At 38.6% G+C, this 25,388-nt stretch overlaps 1 protein-coding gene across 4 annotated transcripts in view; it reads right to left on the reverse strand.

Moving 5' to 3' along the window:
• The window catches only part of TBC1D4 (TBC1 domain family member 4), a 110,535-nt gene that overhangs the window by 28,686 nt on the left and 56,461 nt on the right, over window positions 1-25,388 (reverse strand). For 3 of the 4 annotated variants that reach the window (XM_018908718.3, XM_050981499.1, XM_050981505.1), the window contains exons 2-8: window positions 13,250-13,852; window positions 11,849-11,938; window positions 8,572-8,676; window positions 5,928-6,060; window positions 4,042-4,133; window positions 3,163-3,273; window positions 2,358-2,477 (exon numbers count right to left, since the gene is read on the reverse strand). In XM_018908718.3, the coding sequence (XP_018764263.1) occupies window positions 2,358-2,477; window positions 3,163-3,273; window positions 4,042-4,133; window positions 5,928-6,060; window positions 8,572-8,676; window positions 11,849-11,938; window positions 13,250-13,852 (1,254 nt within the window). Of the gene's footprint in view, window positions 1-2,357; window positions 2,478-3,162; window positions 3,274-4,041; window positions 4,134-5,927; window positions 6,061-8,571; window positions 8,677-11,848; window positions 11,939-13,249; window positions 13,853-20,035; window positions 20,154-25,388 lie in introns of those variants that run through there. The other variant, XM_050981512.1, reaches the window with a different exon arrangement.

Here is a 25,388-nt window from a genome sequence, read left to right on the forward strand (position 1 = left end):
GGTTCAAGCCTCACAAAAACAAGATCAGTCCAGCAAAACAAACAAGGGAAGAAGTGACATTCCTCTGGGACTATGTGAAGCCAGGGCACAGAAACCAACAAGTTTCCGAAGGCAAGTAGTGAGTGGCTTAAAATGTCACTTGATGCTATTTACCTAGCTAAGAAGCCATCCACTTAAATCATTCCTAGTTACTGATACTACATACCTCTTTCTTTCTAAGACTGAGGCTGTCTAAGACTCTCCCCAACTTACACTGACTTCTAACTTTTATTTCAAAAATTTTATCTATAAAAAGATGCTGAATGCCACTTTAAAAAATTTCATTTAAGTTCTTTCTTGGTCTCTCTGTTACTAAATGTACTTTTAAATAAAGATGGCAACTTATGCATAATTAGGTATATTGAATCAATACCATCTGCACCTGTCTTAAGGAGGGGAAAACTCACTACAGCAATAAATATTTAGTGCTTAAATACCTTTAAGAATTAACCATGACCTGTGAGGCTTGTTATAATAGCCTGATGAAGAATAAGAACTACTGAAACAGTCACTGTGTATCACATGTATGCACATAACACACAGCACACCTGCACACAGACACTATATACCTGCTTTAAACAAATAATTAGCGTTTGAGCTGCACTCCAAGTAATTTTTCTTGGTCTTCTCCTGTGTAACCTTTAGGTGGATCTGCAAGGATGAACCCCTATGTGTATCAAGACTCACTGCAACATACTGCTGTTCCTGATCTATTGTACTGTCAAGGTAAAGATGAGATGACCTTTCTCACAATCACACATCCACTTCATAAGCAGCAAACTTTAAATGGCCCTAATTTAGGTATCCCCTTCTCTTGTATTCAATCATGGGCTGTGGTAGAGCCTTCTATTATAATATGCAGCACGTCTCAGTGGCCCTGGTGAGAAAAAGCATCCTATACTAAAAACCACCTAACATCTATTTATAAGAAACTTCCCTTGAGAGATTTTTCAATTTAAGCAGTGTATTCCATCCAAATGACTTCCCCTTGACATGACTGGAGTGCCAGCATGGCTGTAAAAGCTTTATTTCAGTGCTGACTTCTTTCACAGCCACCACAGGCTTAGTGACCCACCACTAGAGTTAGATCACTTGCCAGTCACATGTCCCTTAGATGTGGAAAGAAACCAGACACATCAAATGCACAGTTGTAGATGTCACCATTTGATGATATTCCAAACTGCTGAAATTTTTTAAATTTTCTGATTGCCATCACTCTTTTGCTCTCTTTTACATACAGTCACCTTTCTCTCTCTCCATATTCAGACCAAGTTCCTAGTTTGTAAAATCTGCTGCACAAGAGAGGTCAAATTTGGCCAGGAGAGTTTAATGCTAGTTTCAGTCTTAGATCAAATTGACACCTACCTGCAAGTTCTAAGGATTCTCTCTGGCTAAGAGTATTTTGTTTCCTGCACAGGAAACATCCATGGCATCCAACATTTGTAGGTTACTTCATGACATGTCCATGCAGACTGCAGGACAAGTGCAATTTAGTGCTTTTGAAGTTACTAGTAGAAGGAACTTAAGGTCACTGGTCCAAATTATCCTGTACTCAGCTCATCACATTTCCTCTGTAATGACACACAGGCACACAGCCTTCTTCAGGTACTTCTCTATATGGCTCTTCTCTGACTCACCCTTCTGAGCAGAAGACACTAAGCAAAATTTACCATTCAGACTTCTTTACCAAAAGACTACTTAATGTAAGAGAGTCTCAGTGATTATCTGTAATTTCACATCATATCTGGCTAGGAACATTAAAATTAATATCAACTCACTTTTAAGACTATTGCTTTTTTTTTCCTCCTGCAAAAAGAACTTTGTTACTAGTTTCTAAAGATTCTTAGTGCCTAATATGAGCAATTTTAGCTATGAGCTGGAAGGTATTGCTTCTTTGAATTCCCATATATTTAGGCACATTTATTTACACTTTGCAAAACCAGTAACATGTCTCTTTATGGGATCATGAAACCATCCTGACTGAATTCTATTCTAAAGCAACACATGCAACAATACTCAGCTAGCTCACTTGCCACCTACAATGAATGTTCATTATTCAGAAATTTGTCCTTTTTTCCCCTCAATATGTGTTCATTATTCAGAAATTTGTCCTTTTTTCCCCACAATATGTGTGGCCTTACAGTAAACTTTCTTAAAGTTAAATTACAATCAACTCAGCTGTAACTCTCAGATTTCACAACAGGGATATTGCTTCATTAAGCATTTATCATATTGAGGACAAAACAAAGAAAAATCTGATAGGTCTCTACTGTCAAGGATATCTGGGACAGCTTATGATAATGGGTTGTTAAACTTACCCTTGAGAAGATATTTTCCAGAGAGCTAGTCAAGGATTTCTTTGCCTTGTTTTTCAGAATGTCAAGTTTAAACCGGCCACCACTGGTGGTGCTTTCTGGAATTCCACTGTTAGAAATGACCTGTTGAAATGAGCAAGGACACCATTCAGCTTTGGCAGCTCTTTTTTTAATTGTGAAGTCTATTTCCAAAGACCAGAGCTGAACCAGGTTACATAAGAAACAAAATACCCTTGGCCTTATGAAAAAACTCACCACAAACACACTACCCTCCTTCCAAAAAGAAAAATCCCAAACAAAAACCAAAACAGTCTCCCAAACAAACAAACAAACCAACCCACAGTTAAAGGCACATTCCATCTGAAAGACTATATTGTAAAAGCTATCAATTTAACAACACTCTTGCCCATTTCCTTTGCAAGGTAAGTTCATAGTTTAAACTAAAACCAATGCCCTCTTCATTCCTATTCTTCCTAGATATTATTGCTTGGGCATGCAAGAGGGAAAGAAAAAGAAGAGTTATCCTCACACTATAAGGAAATACAGAAAAATTAATTGGTTGTCTTTCTTCCTGTTGTGTCCCCTCAACCTATAAAACTCAGGCAAGTCACTATAAATTATATCAATTTTTTTTTTCTGTATAGTCCTTTTTTAATTATAATACCCAGCTTCAAGTACTCCTGAAGAAATCGAACAGTGGTCCTACAAGTAATTAAAACAGCATATTAATAGTCTGGAAAGGGGAAGAGGAATAATTAAAAACATTAAAGTAATAAAAAAAAAATCAAATAATAAAACCAAGCTTTACCGACTGCGCTTCACCAATGTGGATGTGCGTTTTCTGCTTAGTCTCACAGAGCTGACGGAGATGTAAGATCACAAGTTCATTTTCCTCCTGGTCATTTTCAGGCTTCATTTTCTGTCAGTAACAGCAAAGAAAGGAGTTTGTCTTTCAAGTCATGATTTGCTTATTTTTTCTTCCTATGTAGGCATTCCTTGATATTAATATACTGATACACCAAACACCAGAGTGCACTGTTATTGTGTCAAATTGCAATTCTGTGTGCCTTCACACTCCTGGGCAAGATAGAACAAAAACTGAAAAATGTTGCAGTCTGTAGAGAGAAGAGAGCCTTATGCCCATACATTTTGTTTTCTAAGCCTGTTACTATATAGCTCTTTAAGTGGCATAAGGAAACCAAGAGCCTAGATTCTTCAGGAATCCAGGGAGGAGCACAGCCTTTGGAAGCCTAAATCATTGTATACTTCATCCACTAGAGTACATCAGCTTACATCAGAATGCTGTGTCAAAATAAGTCCAAAAAGACAAATTCTGAAAATGCCAGACACGTTCCTGATACCTGCATGTCCCTCCTGCTCTCAGCCTACTCCCACATCACTTTCAAGCAGGGAAATTTGTTTACAGGTGAAAAACTAAGCTCAGAACAAAAGATATCGTCTACATAAGAACACAGAGTATCTCAGCAAATTTGGGAAACAAAACTTTTCTAACAGAGGTGCATCACACATGCGTTTAAATTGGAGCATGCTATTGCAGTATGATTTTTGGTGGAAAAATAATTCTAGATCAACTATACAACAAACCAAACAAATCAAAAGCAAAAATATCTAGTCCATTTTACCATGGTCTTTTTCAAATTAGGAAGAACAGCTTCTAAGGTACTACCTGAACACGCTCAAAAATATCTGCTTGCTCATTGTCAGTCAGCGATGACAGATGTCTCTGAATTACAAGTTTGGCTCTTGGTGGATAGAGTCCTAGGAAAAAATGGACCATGAAAGAATCTCAAATGAACTCAAAACATTCTTTGACCAAAATGACAGGAGAAGATATAAACCTGCCTTTGAGTTTATACAAGTTAAATGTATGACAGTTGTATATCCAATGTATATCACATGCTGTGAAATAATTGAGGTTTTGCTCAACCACATGGCTTTATTTCCTTTCTTTAGCAGCAAAAATATAACCAGCAGCAGCTAGGTGGCTGGCTCCTGTGTAAAAGGTTGTGCTCCCTACCCCACCAATGGCTTCTGTCCTAATGTCAAGAGATCACTGACAGTTGGAAGCCTGAAAACTGTATGGGAGAAGAAGAGGAAAGGAACAGATAAAGGGAGAGATAATCAATACACAGGACACTTGGAAGTTTTCAGATGCTTTCAACTGAAAAATTAGGAATGAGGAAAAAAAATTAAGAATAAAGGAAAGAATTTCTGGTACTCAACAAAGTACACATTTCCTCACAGAGGTACTTCTAGGAAGAGACAAAAATGTGAGTGAAAACAAACCCCTTGAAACGGATGGAGATTTTTTCCATCGAAGGTAGATATCATTCAGAGAAAATTGCAATCAGAACAAATAAAATATTTTTTTCAAAATCATGCAGTTTAGGTTTGATTTTGCTAAACTTCTAGACTCAAAGCAGATGGATAAAAAGAGAGACATTAAAATAAGTTTTTCAGTCACTGAGTAGAGAGTTTATGAAACTACTACTACTACAGTACTCTAGTTGTTGCCCTAAGAGAGATTTTATTTTGATACTGGGTGCTTTTCAAATTACCTACACTTTCTTATACAGCAGCCTCTATAATTTATCATTTACAGAAAACTTTCCCAGCTTAGCCTTCCCACTTCTGAATAAGTGTTGTTAAACCCAGAAACTATAAGTCACAGCCTAGCAAGATATCACCCCACTAAGATTTTACACTTGGCTTTTCATCCACCAGAGGGAAGCAGGTGGCAGCAGTGACTTTCAATGAATGGGTGAACTGTAAATATCGAGCATCACCATAACCACACCAGAAAATACAGGACTATTTGCTTTTTATAACATACTTGCTTTTTAGTTCTGCATACAATGCTTTGCAAGAACACCTAGCAGAGTGACTACAAAAACAGGATCCAAACTTTTTTTTTTTTTTGATTCTATCTTGTAAGACTTTTCACATGTATTCTGGCAGAGTTCACTTCCAAAGACAATATAAAAGTTTGTCTATTCATATCTGAACGCAGGCTGTTGTCTTAATTTTCTTGATTAGATATTAATCTCCTAACTTAATAATTTATTTTCCTGTAATATAACTAGATCTTGAAGTGTGTGAGGGAATAAATACAAAGAAGGGAAAAATAACCCCATACAGGAAAGAAGGAACACACAGGAAAGAAAGATCCTTTTTGATCATGAGTCATTTTAAAAGCATGCAACTTGAGGGAAAAAAAAACCAAAAACCCAAACAAATGGAAGGTCAGCTGGTGTGTTTTGCTGCTGTACTTAAGAAAGGTATGATGATGAAAGAGCATGTATTTATAGCAGAAGCAATTCTATATTCTGTAGCAGTATCATTACTGCTAACTCTCTACCTAAATACAGAGGATGCAAAGTGACAGTCAGAATTGCATACTTTTGGATACTGAATTGGATACTTTTACCTCTGGATACATACAGAATTGGATACATACAGAATTGGATACTTTTACCTCTGCTCTTATATTGTCTAAGCCATTCCTCTAGAAAAACCAGAAAATCACAATTAGAAGATAAACTCAGCTGCTACCTTCAATTCTTTCACAAAGTTTGTGCAATGAATGCATAGGGCAGGCCTCACACAGTTTGATCTGTGTCTTGGCATTTTGCAGGGCCGCAGCAGTGCTGAAGGCTTGCTTCAGGGTCAGCATTACCTCATCAACCTATATGGGAAGGAGGGAAAAGAGAATATAAACAAAAATACATGCCATATACACAAAATTAGATTTAGAAATCACATCTCATACAGGTGCTTTACAATTAAAGGAAAAGACAAAACCATACAAACCCATTCACTGTTTTCTAAAGAGATCAAGGTTGAATTCCCAGCTTTTTGTCTTTTTTGTAGATGATCACCATCCTTAAGGTCTGCCAGACAGTGTACTTTTGATGTCTAACTGCAACTACTCAAGCTTGCTGGGAAAGCATCCACTAATTTTTGAAACTGTAAGTGAGAATTTTTGACTTGAATATCGGCTGGGTAAATAAAAAGCATTAATTTCTTTAGCTTCAAGTCTCTCCTGTAAACTGCACATGTTCCTTCTTAACCTCTGTCATCCCACCACTAAACCATTTTAGCAGCAACCCCCCCAGACCCATTCCCACTGCTAGACAGGAGCTTCCCACAGCAGTTCCCTTTTCTCCTGGGTACCAGACTGCCTACCAGCTTCATCACAATCACTACACAGCCTTGGGCACTGCAGGCTGCCCTGATCCTTCCTCTGCCGCTCCCACCAAAACAGCAGGGCTATGTTCCCACACACCAGCAGGAGAAAAGCTCAGCTTGTATCTATCAAGGGTTGAGCTCACAGCATTTCTCCACATTCATTCAAATATGCTCCCAGACCTGGCATACAAAGCATGTGGAGCTCCCCTCTCTGCATTTCAGGGGAATGCAGTGCTTGTTAAAAGCTGTTTGCTCAGTCTCAGCATTAGCAAGGAAAGACTGAGAACAATTTTAGGAACAAAATCAGTATTCTACTTCATAATCAAGTCTTTGCTCTGCTTGTTACTTTGTTTTATGTGCAGGAAGAATAAAGCAGAAATATTTGAGACCAAAACCACACAGTTTAACATTAAAAACATACTGAATTTTTGAGGGTCTGTCACTTGGGGGAGAAAAACAAAAAAAAACCATAGAAAAGGAATGTGAATGTAGAAATTTGAACTAGTTGGCATCCCAGGATGTGTAGGTTTGTTTTGTTAGCTTTAAACCTCATGGTTTTAAGCATTACAAATAATTTCTGAGGGCTTTCTCTTCTTAGCAATAAGGCAGAACATTGAATAGGGAATGTCCATCTTGCAACATGGACTGGTATGGTTTTTAAGTTGGCTACAATCCCTCTCCAATGCAAGATCCACAGAACAGCATATGGATTTATGACTCTCCTAAAATCATAAAACCTATAGAACAAGCTGTAAGTAGGCTTAGAGCAAATATACACAAGGCTCCCAGCACAGCCTGCCTGGCAGTGGAGAGTCTGGAAAGGTCTGCCCTGCCACAATCAAACTGCCACCAGAGTCCATCTGAGTGACTGCATCCAAAAGTAGCTCAGGAAGGTTTGTTTCATATTGCAGTGTGGGCACACACACACAAATCAGTACTAGAATAAGCAAAGAGGTTCATAAAAACATGGGGGGTTTATACACCACTTAAACCTTTGAATTATGCATGGTCAGATTCATCAATAGGTCAAATATAACATTTTCTGTTATTACAATGATAAAGCTGATCTCATAGCAAGCTCTCATTTTGACAAAAATGCAGCTTCAGCTGCCATGGTACATCTAGAGCTGTTAGCTGCTTGAAGTTTATTGATGCAAATCTATTCACTCTCAAGCTAGTCAATGAATTAACAAATTACATTTTCAGCTAACTAAAAAAGTGATTTTTAAGTTTATCTGAGAAAGAGTTAGCAGCTGTTACTAGCACCATCGAACAAGCATGATTCAGAACAGGAAACTTCTTTTAAATTGTCACAGTTTTAAAATAAAAATGGAGTAGTAAAAATTATTTCCTGTATGCATTTTATACTATTAAGCTACCTGTTATCAGTAAAATCAGTGATATCTGGAACTTCAGTTAATTGACACATACTTTACACAATGTTCAATGTACTTTTTTATAGCTACATACATCCACTAATACTATGGTTGTCTTCTTCTGTGATCAGATGCTGCTATTTTCTTCTCCTGAGGAACAAAACAGACTACAGGAAAAAAGCTACAGCCAGATGTAGGCTTAAGACACATGCAGGATCAGCCAGCAGTTTAAACCCTACCCTGAAGAGTATATTTGGGTTTTATCATCAGCTTTGTTACTGATTCAATACATGTCTTTACATGTTTAATGGGGAACCAAGTCTCTCAACAGTTAGAATTGGAAGAGTTACAATCAAATGCAGAGCCCAAATATGCTCAGTCACACACCCAGATGGATTAATCTATTTGTTAGTGATATCTCTATCAGCAGAATAGCAGGATATGGCTGTGTATGAACAGAGTGTTCACATTTCCTACTGCAAATTTGCATATGCACAGCTGATGTCCTGCACCTAAGCAGATGTGAGCACTGGGGCTCAGCTGACACAGCAGAACAACAGAGACTCCTATTGTTCAGGAAATGCCTTGGAAATGCTCAGATGAAATGGTGAGGATCATTAATAAATACTCACCAGAGACTCACTGGCACACTGGAACACGTAGCAAACATACTGGCTTAACCCAGCTTCCCCAGATTCTCGGCAAATAAAACCAAAGTGATCAACGTGTTTTATACCCTAAAAGAATTTAAAAACAGCATTAGTGGACTATTTTATAGACAGGTATAGTTTCCAAAAATTTGAATAACTATAAATGCATACCCCTAATGTTCTATTTTACAAGTAGTATCATTAGTTTTAAATTGCTTTTTGCATTTAAGTTATATAAAGATCTTTATATAATCAAAACCAAAGTTATACAGCAATAAATTTAGACCAGAATTTATTCCATCAGCAAAACTGGATTTTCAGGGAACTAAAGACTGCTGGGCTGTATTTGTAATTGCCTCCACAGTGAAAATTTGATGTTATAAGCCATGCTAAAACACAGGATTGGAGAAGTATCCTTTCCTGTGTTAGAATTACACAAAAAACCACAAACAAACAAACAAAAAAATGAGGGAATGAGTGGTAACCTACAGAATTCCAACTAAATTCTGAAATAAATTCTTCGAGACAGTTACATACCAGAAGTTTCAAGGCTTACTACACATTACTACTGACACTTTTTTCCAAGATCTTAGTGTAACAGCTTGACAGGGAACACAGCCTTGCTAAAAACAGCACTGAGAAGATCAAAGACAGCTGCTTCCTAAGAAGCACTATATTCCCAGTCTTAATTCATGGAACATGACTGACTATTGTTAAAGCTTTTGCCAATGTTTTTATCATCTGAGTATGGAAATAGTAGGATTTTTCTCCAAATGAAAGCCTAATGCCTCAGGTTCAAATACAACAAAAATCAGAACACGGCTGCTTGGATCCATCTCCAAAGAAAACACCTATATCATAAAAGAGAGGAGGAGGCAAAGCAACTTGCCTGTCAGTACAGAAAACACTCTAGAAAAAATTGGAAATCCAGTACATGACAAACTGAACATATTGTCACTACACACTGTTGTTTTTAAAAAAAAAATTCCAAAAGTCACTTTTGTGCCACTTAAAATGTAAGAGGTGAAGACTCTTGCTAAGATGACATAAATGACATTAGCTGAAGCATAGTCCAACTAATCTTGACTTCATTTTCTCGGGACAGATGAAGTCTTCAAAAGCATAAAATAAAAAAGGTCAGATGTATACACATGTTGATCTATAGAACAGTGAACTGTTGAGCTCTGTTTTGCAAGAAAACATAATTATTAAAGGTGGTTTGGTGAGATGCCAGTTCCCTCCTTACTGACAGTGCCTGAACAAGTCTACTGCTGTCTTGACTTCTCAGTCTCCACAGGAGAACATTTGAGGAGGGAGACAGATGTGACACTTGCCCTACTGAAGCACAAATAGGACAGTATGTTCCTAAATCAACAGCACTTCCATCACATTTCTTTAAGACGTGGCTTTTAGAGGTCATGACAAAAGAGCCAAGTTTTCTGTTGTTCTGGGTTCCCTTAAGGGCAAGGCTCCAACAAGAAAACTTCTAAAGCTATTTGATATCTGAGTTTAGACTGCACATGCAGAGGTTTATCATGAATTATGTCTGCTGCTTTACAATTACAAGGAGTGTGGATAATTACATGAACGCAGCAGCTTAACCATGCTTAAGCTACAGGATAAAAAATACCTTTATTAGACCGGACTAAGAGAATCCAGAATGCAAACTGGCAATAACATCTCCTTTTCATTGTTTGTAAAGTTTGGAAGGACAAATATTCCTAAGCCACAGTCCCACAATACATAGTAAATCACTGCCCTATAAATCTGTAACAGAGAAGCCCTGGGGCTAGCACCAAGTTCTTAAAGGAAGTACTGATGAGGTTTATGCAACCAGTGCTTAGTCTTGAACAAATTAATATTTTATTTCTATTGAATACAGAGCCCCCTTGACTTTTCTAAAGTAACTGTTTTGCATTTAAAAAAAACCCAAAAACCTAAAAAAAAACAAAAAACAATCCTCAAAGTATTGCAACTGTCTCTTTGAGTTATTCACGAATGCAAAGTAACAGAAGCTTTGCTCCAAATGAAAGTGAAGAGGTGGAAAAACACCTCCAAAGTCCAACACACAGAATTACCTGACACTATTTACTGTACAAAGTTATTTTTCTGAAGGAAAGCTGGGCCTTGAAGGTTTTCCATGGTCTTTTTGGTCACCATACTTTAAAGTCAGCAGATAAAAGATTGTCTCCACTTAGGACTGTTTTGTTTGACTCTTTTAAGTTTGCATATACAACCTAGGAGCCCAGTACCTAAAGCTGAAGTGTCACTTCAGCACACCCAAAAAGCAGAAGATCCAAGTTGTCTACAAATTCTGCTTTCCATACCTCTGCTTTAGGATCATTTTGATCTGTATTTATTATAAAGCTATTACTACATTATTTGATTATACTGTCCCATTCTGTATTTGCATCAGCTTTTTTCCTCTCCCAAAAGCAATACAAACTGTAGTTAAAATGTAGAGTCAATTTAAGGACCTGGACCTTTATTTGGCAGCTCAAGACTCCACTTGAGTTACAAGTATTGCCTAATTCTTAATTTGTCTAAGCATTGGTAGCTCAGTCATGCAAGAGCAGACTGGTTATTAGCATTAAAATGAACGCACTTGGGAGTGAAATACAGGTTTAGAGACTGACAAAGGCATGCTTTAAACTAGAATAATCATGCTAAAGTGGTGTGATGTTGTGATGATGTGGCATAACAAACGAAGAGATAATAAAGTAAGACCTCAAACCAAAAACTGTCACTAGTGCTGAACAAGAGCAAGATGGAAAGGTGAACATCTTAGCCTTGACATTTAACTTTACAATAAATAATTACTTATTACTGAACATAGCTAGGTACACCTATCACCATATTCTCCAGAAGAAATTATGCAGGTGAACTGCTGTTATTCTGAAGGGTTGATTTGATGCTGTCCTCCTTTCATTCTGAAGGCTTTCAGGAACTTGTATGCTCAGAAACAAACAGTACACTCAGAGCATCCTAAATGGAGATTAAACTGCTTCCAAAAACATACTTAATACTCTCCCAAAGCAGAAATAGTCTATAGTTTGTTTGCTGAGGAGTGATTGAAGTTGCTGCTAAAACACAGCTCAGACTGGTTATTTTGCACTCATATTTTCTGGGCTTTTCTGGAAAAAGAAATCTACATTTCTTTTTTTCCTTCTGCCTATAGACCAGCAAGGCAACATAACTGAAGAACAAATAAAATCTTTTTCTCCTGACGATCTACGCATTGCTTCTTATTAATGCTTACCTGAGAACATGATGAGATATCTTTAAAATTCTTTTCAAACACAACAGATTTGGTATCTGGGCTGATGAGGTTAACTTCAAACCTTCCAACCTAAGGGAGAGAAAAAAAAATCTAATTTATGACTGTCTCAGGGGTATAGCAACAAAAATGTCAGAATCTTGCCCCTTCTTGCTCACACAGAGTACCTTTTGGCACAACAGCTTACTCAGCAGGAACAAGGGTGCCAGGGTGCTGTAATTCTGCCCATGTTGAGTAAGAATATTTCAGCAAGAACAATACATTCAGCTGAATAACAAAAATTACTTGGATAAAACAGAGCTTTTCTTCCCCTCCCCCACTTTTTTCTTCAAGTTGTTTTAGTCCAAAGATCACATTTGACAGACAATACTGAAACCTTTATGAAACAACGTGGCTAAATCAAAAGCTGGGGGAAAAAAAGGGAATTCTTGGTTTTTAAATTATACCATAGATTAGATGATAAACTAAGATGATACTTTTTGGTTTGTAGTCATTCCAAATGAGAAGGTTCTGCAGGAAACTATCTTTCAGCTTTCCCAAACTGCTCTCAAGCCCATGGAATTTATTCTACAGACCTCAGGTTTTTTCAGCTAAATCCTGTTTATTACAAGTGATAAGCTGTGGCTTTCTGAAGGGCAATGCATTCTCACTTCAGATATCATTTCCCTAAGAGAATGAAAACAAGAATGATCCTTAAAACAAATGTAAAGACAAAATCCAGGCATTTAGCCCACTGTTATTTTAAGGTCCAAAGATTTTTCCTTTTATGGGTCACCTCCTTCATGTGTCCTTCTGTTTCCTCAAAACAAGTTCAAAAGATGTGAAATGCACTTCAGGCAAGAGAAGAAAAAAACACTGTAGTCTGAAGGAAGAAGCCTTCAGTGCAGAGATGTTTGAATACTCATATGGTAAAGAGGAGACAATACAAATTATCAGAAATAGACTGGCTCAAACACAAGGCTGTGGAAGTCTCATGTGAGGTTTTTTCTTTCTAAGTGCACAAAAAAAAAAGGGATTTTGTTTGCATGGTAGCCTACATTGATTCTCTTTTTGAAAGAATATTCATGTTTTTCAGCTAGGTTCTAAATATCACCAACAGACAATCCAGAACTGCATATAGAATACTCATTTCAATAAAAACTCTGCTCCTTTAAGTGATTACTCCATAAATAATTACTTTTTCGTACAATTTGCCTTAGCTCATGACTTGAGGTGAAAGTTCAGCTAATTGTGTTCCAACCATTTATGAACAGATACAAAAATATTTATAACAAATCATGAAGTCATACTGGATTCATATTACTTGTCTTGCAAAACTTGTCTCAAAATGCATGGGAGAAGAAGATAAGAGAGCAGTAGGAGACTGCTCGCCCTAGAACCCACCTGGAACAACATAGTCCTGTTCTTCTCAGAATCAGAGGGCTGGACGTGACTGGGAGCACTGGCGTGTCTCCTGCGGGACTGTGTTTTCAGGGTTGTGTCGTGAACCCTTCTCTGCATCACTGCAGTGACGCTGCTGCAGCGGGAGCGGAACTCCTGCTGCTCATCAAAGCCAGAGTCCTCCAAAATCCTCTCTGGAAAGAAACCACGACTGCTGGCCAGGTTGGTCAAGTTGGTCTGGCTGCCAATTGTAAACATTGCAGCGCGCCCTGGGGTGCTGTTGGGGCTGTCCAGCTCCTCAAAAGGGCTGTCTAGAGGGGAAGCTGGCACGTTTTCCTCACACAGGGGCAAGTCCAAACTCGAGTCATTATTGCGCTGCTCGTTTAACAGTTTGAGGCGCTGGCGCTCATGAAGGCTGAATTTCTCTATGCAGTCATCAATCAGTGTGGAGGGAGCTTTCTTGTGAGCCACTGTCACCTTCCCACAGTACAAGACCTCAAATTTTTGAGAGTCATAGAAGGCATCTTCACTATCCTTACTTGGTTTAGCATCTTCTTTCAGTGCTGCTTTAGAGACTTGTCTTATGCTGCTGATGACATCAGGAACCTAAGGGGACAGTGTGAAAGGCCTTTTTAGTAACCACAAATGAGACAGCAGAGAAGTGATGCATCAAGCATTTGTTAAGTATTTACACGAGCTATTTCTCCAGCAGAGTGCCACAAGCTTCTTGGCAAAGAATATAAAATCAGTAGAGTCTAAATTCTCTATGGACAGTTTACGTAGTGGAAGCAGAGTAAATAATTTCTAATTTTTTTCCTGGAATATCTCCCAGTACATAAGGTTTTAAATTACCAGAAGGTCAACTGGCAAATGTTTGCATCCTTTTTGTTTGTTTGTTTTTCACTGAGACTACCTTCTCTTTCCCATTGTCCTCTGCCCACATTGGCATGTTTTACTGCTGTGTTCTATGAAGGGTCATCACTGCTCCTTTGTTTATATTTTGCAGAGACACTTATTCTATTCTTAAGACTTTCGGGAACAGTTTTTTGGACAAGACATCAGCAACCTCCATCAGTTTCAACTGACAGTTTTGGAATAGAGGTAGCAAGAATATGGACATTTTACTGAAGCACCAAGTACAACTGCATTAGATCTCACTTATTATCAACTATAAAACCCTTGCCCCATCCATCCTATGACACAGTTCACCTTAAGGTCACACTTCCCTGCTGCCTCAGTCATTGTGCCATTAAGCGGCGCACACAAATCTCTCTTCTCCTCTGCACAGACCCCTGCTATACCCTGTAGGGCCAAACTGCACACCTCCAGAAGAAACTCACACTTTCAGCCCTGTGTCACACAGTCTTTCAAAGACACCTGGTTCTTCTTGCATTTTATCCCAATCACCCTGGGAGGAGTCTGCTTTCACTACCAACATATATAATATACGAGTTTATTTTTCATTGTGGCTTTACAAAAGAAAACAAGGACTTCCCCAACTCTACTAACTGCAGACCAGAGTGGTAATAGTTGCTCTTTTTACAGTATCTACTCTTCTGAACCATACCTTTTTTCCCACATGTCCCATTTTCTCTAGAAGTATAATGAATGGCATGACACTACATGCATTGGAGAAGTTACTAATGACAATGAGATATCAATCCAATTTTCTTTGCAAGAGAAATCAGTTCTCAACATTCAACTAATCTAATATAATCCATCAACCATTTTTGTATTCTATACAGCTTCCCACTATATTTGATATTTTTCAAATAATTTTTCTATTTAAAGACGGTAACTTTGAAGTCACACCTTAAATAATCCATGCTCTCTACAGTATCTCTTTTAGTCACAGCTGAAGCTTGCTACTGAGGCAGCAATCTCATCTACCAACACTTCTGCAAGTCAGAGTGGAAAATTACCTCATCTTAATCCCCATCTCCCATTACACACTCCTCATCCCTTGGGCATTCAACTTAAATCTGCTTCCAGTTCATTTATTGCAAAATGAAGTTCAATTACCCTAAGGTCTGCTGACCCTTTGGCTTCTATCCCTTCAGACGTCACCATCATCTCAGTTTTCAGTGAGGCTAAAAGCCAAGTCTAGATCTGGCACAGATACCAGAGTGGAACTATTTTTCCCTCATTTTCACTGCCAGGCTGCTTTACCATCACCCAAGGTGCACTTCCTCATAGCCATGGCAGATCAGCTGGACATGCAAAATCTTCACCTTGCCTGTTTGTACTCTAAGATGCAGCTCTTTTTCCACTGATTGGTCTCTTATTCTCTTATGGCCTGTGCTTGAAGAAGCTCTAGAGTTCAAATTCCTTAGTTCTCTCTTAACAAAATTCACAAACTAGCTACCTTTTAATTGAAATTTCCCTTTTTAGAATCCAGAAGCTGTTACAGAGCAATTTACATATACTTCTACTCAAAGTACAGTGACAAATGATAATTCTATTCAAAATGCATACATTTTACACACAATCAACCAGAGTAACCCGTCGGCTGTTTAATCAGCAATTTAATTTTTTTAGAATTGTACCATCACTTCCACTCCAATAACTGGGTTTTCCTCTTGCTCATCACCTCTAAGACAAAAAAAAACTGGATATATCTAAGTCTTTCTAAAAATACTCAATAGCCTCCTAACACATCCTTCCCCCTCTCTCCCCCAGCAAAAGTCCAAATAGGCGGGGATAAGACACTACCAATTCTACCCCACCAGTAACATCCATCCATTCCCTCTCCTGTCAGAGATCTCCCTCACAAATGCAGTGTTAAGTAATTGCAATTTTATTCACAGCAACCCACCACTCTAAGTATCCTGAATTTTATCACTTTTATTTCCATCTTTTCCAGATTGTGTGTGCTCTTCAGACACCAGTATTTCAGCCACAATTATTAATTCAGTATCTCTGCTCCTTAAAAAGCTTTTGCAATACATAAATTGCTACAGTATTTTCACTTGCCTAGAGGGATCCTAGCATTACAGCAGGGGTTTCAGCTCATACAGCCCAAACAATACTTACTCCCTGCTTTGTTTAGGTAAACTTTTTTATAGGCTATGGGTTTTTTTTGGGTGCTCCCTCATCAGCATTCACTTTTCTTCTTTTCAACCTATTGACAGACTAAAATAAAATATCAAAGTGAACATTTTGAGACCTGTTTAATCTCTGCAGATATGAATACTTTTCTTAAATACAGATGAAAAGAAAAACAATGTAATGCAATACAGGGATGTCACAATTGATAACTAATATCTGTCAGACAGCCCAGAACCAGTTCCAGATGCTTGTTAGTTGTTTCATGGGTACTCTCACTAGCATGGTGTAAAAAACAGCTCAACTATAACATGCAAGATAGATACTAACATTGCCAGGTTGTGCACATGAATTTTATTGTTCTTTAGTGTACAGGAGTAACTGTGTGCTGCAATGACTGATGATGTGCCAGCCTGTGCTGTTAGACCTGACCCTCTTCTCTCACAGAGTGAAAATTTCTTATCAAGAACCAAGAGCTACTTCTGAGATGCACTTGATGAGAATAAAGTATTTTCATGTAAAGATGTGACTTTGAGCAAAACCCCTAAGTGGGATCAAGTGGAGTCTAAACAACATTCCGCATCTGTGTTTTCCTGAAATGCAAGATGCAGGAAAAGTTACATTATTCTCAGTCATACATCCCAGTATGGCTTTTTATACATTTCTTTGACATATACCATTGGGTTTTGACATTTTGTTTCTCTGTGTATCAAGAAACCCCAGTCAAAATTTCACCATCGAAGTTGTGTAACTTTTTTTGATTCGGATATTACCTTATTATCTCTTAATGTCAAAATTGCAGGGCAAAGTTAGACAAGATAATAAGCAGAATGGAGCTTTTAAAATACTGAATTATCTGGATGAAAATCCTTAACTACTTTTAGAAATCAGTTTAGGAATATTAAGATGATAGACTCCTGAAACAGTCAAAACTTACTAATGTGTTTCCAAGTTCTAGTATTTCCCTGCAGAAGTCTCATTAAATTAAGCAGCCAGAGGGGAGAAATGGGATTCTTACTCCTGAAACCCGCAGGGCCATTGACAATCTTCAATATCTACTAGCAGCAGTTACAGTAGAGCAAAATTAAAATGTTAAATGAGTTATTGTATAGGTTTTCTGTATTCACTTGATTATAAAGAAATTAAATCCTTAAAATATTTAAGCAATTGATCTATTTAACATACTCAGATATTTTTTTTCAAGCCTTGAAGACAATTACATCAAGAAGAAAGACCGGATGAGACAGGGCTACACAGTGTATTCTCAGGGTGAGAGAAACAGACTTCCAGCCCAAACAAACCCTATGGTGGGACAATTCAAGAAGACTTAATTCTCCCAGATTTTGCCTCTCCCAAATCCCAGGGGCCTATCATCTTTTTCCAAATATTGCTGGACAGAGAAGGAAATGACTATGTTCCAAAGGGAGCTGCACAGGGCTTCTCAATCCTGAAGGGTAGGAGCTGATGGTGTAGTGCTGGAACACCAGTTCTTAAATGCAGAAACATAATCTAGGGCATTATTATAAGTTTTATTCATGAAATTTCCTATACTGCTAAGCAGCAGCAGACTGTTCCATGAATCAGAACAAGGAAATTAGCCTCCACCCCAATACACCTAGTCAAACGTGCTGGAACAGCACACAAAGCTTTCTCTAATGCAGCAGCGACCTCAGGCTTGAACAGCAACAGGCACTCAGAACTTTCTCAGGTATTAATGACCTGAAATCAACAAAATTGATCTGAGAGTTTCAGGTGGCCTTTCTTCCCCTCCAGAATGTCAAGAGCATTCAGGCTTGTCAGGAAGAAACAGCAGCATGTGTACTTTAAGACCCTTGAAACAGTGCTCATAGTAACTCCACAATCTCTGAACAGAGCCAAGAGAACTCAAGAGCAGAGATCCTTCCTCAGGCCTGTTCCAAACAACACAAGAGACCAATAAGACAAGGAGAGACAGTGGGTACCATAAGTACAAAACTAAACCTGTGATACTAGTTTGGCTCTGCAGTGTGAACAACACTAAAAAACTTGGTTGAGAAAAAAGAAACCAGAAAACCAAACCCCAATACCAAAACCAACCAACCAAAGCAATGTAAGAGGCAAGTAACAAGAGCTCTATAACTGAAGAGGCAATATTTTCCTCCAGGGAAATATATTTGATCAAGTAAGAGTAATTACAGAAAAAGGGAAAAAAAAAAAAACAAAAAAACAAAACCACACTTGGGAACCCACATCAAGTTTTTTATTCACATCTGAGTAACTCACGATTGTATGAACCAGTCTTCACCCAAACAGAGCAGATTCAATGTGTGGCAATTCAAAAAGGAAAAGTCAGCTGCACTCAAATGAAAATAGATGGCAGTGGCCAAGCTCTGCATCACCTACAATTAGATTCTGATCTGAAAAAGCAACATAATAAATAAAGCATGACACTGACACAAAATTCGTTTACCACTGGCAGTAGAGTTTTGATAATCAAAACTAATGACAGCACCAAATTTAGCCAGATAATCCCCAGTCTCCTCTATTTGTACCACACACCTATGACCTTGCTTAGAAACCTTTTGAGCTACTACATCCTCCATTTGGCCAGATACTGTAGAATAAGGTGGCAGCACTCAGCTAATTCCTGCTCTGCAGTTCAAGGGCTGGATGTAGTTCTGTCCCTTGTGACTAGACCTGCAACAGTGTTAATTCATAAAGGAGGGCATTAGTAGCACACTGCACAAAGGGCATGTGATTAGTACTGCCAAGAAATATTCTACTATACATCAAGACACTTCACTGTGCTCTACACAGAATAGTATCTTTATATTAGAAATGACCATCACTTTAACTGATATAAGGAATGCAACGTCTTTCCTCTGACCAAAATGTAGATTAAAACCAAAGGGAGGTCTGCAGAAAAATAATTACAACCAAATTCATCTCATGTCATGTAACTGAGGTTTTGCTAAAATCAATTCCAACTGCCACAACCCTTAAAACCTCAAAAACGGAACTTCAGTTATGAGTATTTATCACCAATAACTTTAAGTTGCAAAATAGAGACTGTTGAGCCTACTAAATCATGCCTGATGTAGCATAACAATAGCACATTTTGTCACAAGTCTAGAAAGCGCAGAGTCGTAACACTACATGCTTTCTTGAACAGCAGTGACAGAAGTGGAAGCATTAAAAACAACAAAAAAAAAACCCCAACCCTTTGAATTTACAAGAGCCTCCAGTGAACAAAGGTGGATGTTCCCCTTTTGGCTGGAGGGATAACTTTCAAATGCACCCCTCCGTAATTACTTGAGCAGTGCCTTCAATTTTAATCCAAACTTAGAACTGGAATGCTATGAATATTGCAAAGAAGAACAAAATTCACTGGCTGGATTCCATTATTTCCACAAAGGAACAGAATTTCATTGTGCAGAGAAGCTGCAGCTCATCCTAATTTCTGTCTAGCTTCCACATGGAAAACTTCAGTTTGGAATTTATTAACAAAGCAAAGCCCCTCTTCATACTGTAAGGCTTATAAACAGAAGTGTGACTGCAAAGTACTAATCTAACAAACATGCCTAACAAATGTGGCTACTTAATGACAGCATTTCCAGCAGGGCAATTACTTTCAAGACAAGGAAAAAGCTCAACCCCTTTCACTGCATCACCACGCAAAGTGCAGTGGCAGATCCCTTCCACTGTACAAAGAGATGGGAGCTGAATGAACTTCACACACACACACCCAACAGGAGCAGACAGTACCTTCTGGCATGAGATCCAGCTCAGAAGCAGAGGCATGTCCAAGCAGAGCTGTCACCAAACCTCGGTGTCATGAACACCAAGACTGAGGAACAGAATCCCGGGATAAGAGAGTGCAGAAAGGATCCCCCTCTCACAAAGGGCTGGCAGTGCTGTCACGGCATTCCTCGGGCTCGTTTCATGATATCACAGCAGAGCCAGAAATCCGTGCGGCAGCTGTTATTCTTCAAAAGTCAAGTATTTCCTGACTTGGGGCTGGAAGCATCCGCACTGCTGGATTTGAATAATGCACCCCACTCATCATCAAGCTATGTACACTTAAAAGCAAACAAAAGAGAAACAGGATACTGCTCAGAAATCAACACCCTGTGCTTTGCTAATTACTAGGAGTTTGACATCTGTTAATAAGAAAGCAAGGCAATGTGAGAAAAAATTAGGAGCAATTGGAATGAGTCTCCTTTTAGTTAGTGTTAACTTGGATATCCACAAGATAGAACTCAGCCACAGCAGTGAAACATGTACAGAGACAAAACAAGCTGCATATCATATCCTGCTATGTACCAGGCATTTGACAAGGAGGCAAAGTTCTTATCTTAAAAAAACCCACAACCAAATGCCAGCCAAAGTGTAGATATCTGTAACTATTCTCAACTAGAAAGAAGGGTGGGAGAGGGAAAAAATTGTTTTCCTTTAACTGCTATGAATGTTTTTACTGCCATCCAGTTAGTCCAGCGCTGATCATTTGGACCTATTATACTTCTAAAACTGCTGCATTCTGCTGCTTTCCACTCTGGTGAAAGGGCTCCACTGACCAGTTTTCACCAATAAAAATGCATCTTTCCAATAAAAAGATAAAAGACCAGCTTGGTGTCATTCAACTTATGCAGTCACACAAGCAATTTGATGACTTTGTTTATGCTAGAGGTATTTAGAAACTAGAACAGAAGAATCTGCCACCATCAGCTGACTTACTGATGAAGGAATACTGATATCTTCGTTTTTACATAAATAAGAAGGACTTCCAGCCAAGAGAAATGCTATCCCAAAGAGAAAGGAGTGACAGCCAAATTACTAAGCATTTCTATAACCCATCTGCACTTACTGTACAGTCTAAAAATAACAGTTTAGAAAACTCCAAGTCAGGTTCTCAGCAGGCAGTAATAAGCATCTACCATCAACTCCAATTAATTTTGCTGCATGTCTGGGCCAGCACAACACAAGCCCAGGAGCAGAAAGCTGGAACACCGGGGCTGGCAAAGAAAGTTTCAGTAAAAGCAGTTTTTAGAGATTCAAGCTAACTGCCATCCCTGGCTGCTAGTGCTTTCACATTTCTTCTCTACAGGCTCATGGATTTAGCCGAAGCTTAAAGCATCAGAAAACACATTAAAGGATTGATTGACTAGAGGAACATTGAAGGATTGCATGGAATAAAGTTTTGCTTTCAGGAGACAGTCTTCTTCCTATTTGCCTGGCCTATATTTTTCCCAGATGACTGGTCAAGATCCAGCTAGGTTTGCTTCTAAAGAGCTGCTATGGAGCAGTGCATGTACTTTACTCTGACATTCAGCCTCATGCCACATACTGGGCATACTCCTGCTGAAGGCAAAGCTGAAGACAACTACTATACCACCCTAAAGAAAGTTCTTTTTTTAGACAGGTAAGCTAAAATGAAATAAAATTCAGTTTTCAAAATAATTCTTATTCAAGACCAGCCCAGGAATTACTTACATTGATGAGTTTTGATACAGTCAACAAGCAGAAAAAAGTACCAGAGTTGCCCAGCATACGTTTAGCAAATCATCACTGTAGCTAAGTTGCAGCTGGAAACTTGTGGAACACCTAACACATTCTGTGTGCTACACACACACACATACAAGGTGCTTCTATGCCAAATATCCAAATTCAAGTAAGCAGTACAATGACAGAAGGTGGATCAAGTTACTTAACAGGAAAGAATGTCTAAGAGTTATAAGTTGGTTTAGATGCCTGAGCAGACAATAGGTGCCTTTCTTTATGCAAGCACTGGACAGTGGTGCTTGGTTGAAAAAAAAATAAACCAAAAAACCAAACCCCAGTACCAAAACCAACCAAACAAGACTGTAATGTAAGAGGCAAGCAACAAGTGCTCTATAATGTCACTGAAGAGGCAATATTTTGCCTATCCAAGAACTTCAGAGATGGCGGCAGTGACAGCACAGCCAGACACAAGAGGAGCAGTGCTCAAGCAAGGATGGCTCTTGCACTCAGTATTTTGCTCCTATGTTTAGGCCAGTCAGGCTTGATGCTTTTCCACCTTTCAGACACAGCTCAAATTCACTCCTCTTGAGTACTCTGCAACCCACAGAAGTGTCAGTACAGAGGTCTCATGATGATCCTTATGCTCTTGAATATGTAGATTAGTAAAACAATTCATCCACCAGTTTTATACTTTGAGCATATGCAAGTTTATTTCCAAGTTTAGGACACAGTTCCCAGGAAAAGACTTAGCAAAGTACAACTTGCTTGGAACAGCAGCTCTTCGTAAACTTCTTTAACCCAAGTTCTTACAAACTACAAAAGTAAAAATTCAGGTATTAGCTAGGAATTTTCTCCTGAAAACCATGTTTTAGCTTAAATTGGCAGTTCTAGTAAGAGCTTTATAAAATATGTTGTTTTTAAAACTTCATCATGTTTAACACATACCCTATTTTTAAAAGGGCTTGCCTGAGAAGATAAGGCTGTCATGTGGACAGTCCCAAACAATTAATGCATTCTCTGCATTCATTTCCTTTTGGGGGGGTGGGAAGGAAAGTTGGAGAGCTCAATGAAGTATTTTGCCCATTTATGGTCACTATCTACTTCTCCAATACAGATCAGAAGATCATGAACTTCATTTTAGCAGATTTAAACTGGCAATACTGAAATAAATGCTCCATGCACCATGTTTATGAAGTGACAGTTTTTTAATTCTGTAGTTTCAGATAGAAGTTCTCAATATTTTAAATTTAAAATATTAACTAATATGTTGATTCACTATGAAATTCACTTTGGTCTGTTTTTCCCTAGCCAAGAGATCAAGATTTCCTACATGGCAGATCATGAAGACTCCTGAAGTGAGCATCATCCCATATTTGGTTAAAACCATCCCACGATACCCAGGGATGACACCACTTTTATAACTCATTCACTACAATAACCACCTTCTTCTACTATCACTGAAGAAGATGATAAGTGGTTTAAATCAGTGCTGGCTCTGGGAGATGGGAAAAGTTAGATTCTATTCAGTCTAGCAGATGTGAGTATGCTTGGTCCAAAAAGTCAGGCACTGCAATAACTTCTAGCTCCTTTAATGAGGCTAGAAATTCCTCAATGACTTGAAACCAAGGAGTTCCTTCTTTCCCTATTTAATGTTTTCCCACAAACTCTCAACTGCAGCAGGTTTCAGACTACAAACTTTCCTTAAAGAAGGTTCTGCTTACAGAAAGTTGGACGCCAAGAGCAGTGTCATGCAGCGGGTGATACTGCGGCAGAGACCAAAAGTGTTACTACTGAGTTCAATGCTCCTTTTGTCACAAGAACATTCACTAAAAAACTGTGAAAGACAAATGCACATGATTCATCAGATAATGAGGACAGAGTATAAATAAAACAGCTTGCAACCTAGTAGCATTTCAACACTTTGCCATCACTGCCAAGTAATGTTCAATAAATAGATTTCTAGTACTTTGGAAACACACATCTGTACACGTTCCAGCTTGTCTGCTAATCTCACAGTTCACAAGAACAGCTGCTTTGTCTTGTGACAGTATCAAATGCCTGAGCAACCAGCAGCACAATTAACTCCTCCCAAATAACAACCAGCAAAGAACCCAAGAATAAACACAGCAAGGAAGGATTTCAAAGCCATTCTCACCCAGATGCTGAATTACCAACTGCTCTGAAATGAGGTGCTGGGCACTTCCACCCAACTAGACTTCCTTCAGCTCCAAAATCTTGAACCACCACTTTGCCTGGGAGTCAGGGGAATAATGAATACTACACCTGAAGGCAAAATTAGCACAGGACAAAACACTGAACGCTGCTCTCCCTGGGAGTCACATTAGTCTAATCTTGTCAATCTCTAACTGCTTAAAATATTAAGATTTCATCAGCTTGTTAGTAGCTGTAAAGAGAATTAAATCATTAGGTAGTTATAGTGTTCAAATATAAATCCATACAGACACAGCTGGATGGAGAAGTATTTCAAATTTAATAGCTGAAAGTAATTAAATGTGTGGTCCTTTTATGTTTTGACATAGAGAAAGTCTAAAAGAGCTATGGATTTACTGTTACTACTACTACTAATAAAAAAACCAAACCAAACCAAAAACAACTCACAAGACCCAGGGGGAACAGAAAAGAAAATGCTTTCCCAGAAAGCTTTGATATAAAACAGTCAATAAAGTAAACAGACAGTAAGGACCTTTCAGAGAAACAGCTTTATAAGGCAAGACTCTTGCACCAGTAGTGACATACATGAAGCAAGCTAAGGGTTTCATAGAGACCCATGAGACCTATCACATATATTTCCAAAAAGTCTGTGAGAGCATTTTGTTTTGGCTATGAGTATGGGTTCTACAAAACTGAAGGGAAAAAGGGAGCATAGAGGCACTTAATCACTGTGTAAGTAAGAAAGCACAACAGGTATATAGAGTCAAGATGGGTGGGAAGGAGTTGTTTCTGAGCTCATCAGGGAGGTTCTACTGATTTTTTTCGGCACCATTTTCATACATCAGGTTAAGCAACTTTTGCACTGCTTCACTAATTGCTACTGTAAATGCTACTCATTTCAGAACTGCAAAACCTTATTTTCTGAATTTACTGTGCCTGGTATGTGCTAGGTATTTCTGCACCAGCAACTGCACAGCACTGCCTGACAGCACAAACAGTAGAATTTTTGGAATTGGCTTGAGACCACATAGGTAAGAAGAACAGCTAGGCTTCATTAAGTAACTGCTGTTAACTTTTTGATAACAATACTCGCAGGAAGAATAGCATTGGCATTGTGAAGTCCTAGCAGCACAGTGACAAATTAACCCAGGAGTTCTAGAATTTCAGTTCATTATTAATGCAGAGCAAAGCCCACACTGCTTCACCTTCCATAGCAGCATCTCCATTTTAGCAGTTCTACTGGGTTTATGTGGCAAGGTTTTGGCAGCAAGGGGACTGAGGGGTGACTTCCATGAGAAGCTCCCAGAGTTTCCCCAGTGTCCAAAAAAGTCAATGCCAGCCAGCTCCAGGACAGACCCACCACCCACCATTGCAGTGATGGTGGTAGCCCCTCCAGGGTAATGTGTTTGAAGAGGAAAAATACTGTACAAAGGCAGCTAGGACAGCA

This window comes from Serinus canaria, chromosome 1 (genome assembly GCF_022539315.1).
Source record: "Serinus canaria isolate serCan28SL12 chromosome 1, serCan2020, whole genome shotgun sequence".
NCBI classification, from domain to species: Eukaryota; Metazoa; Chordata; class Aves; order Passeriformes; family Fringillidae; genus Serinus; species Serinus canaria.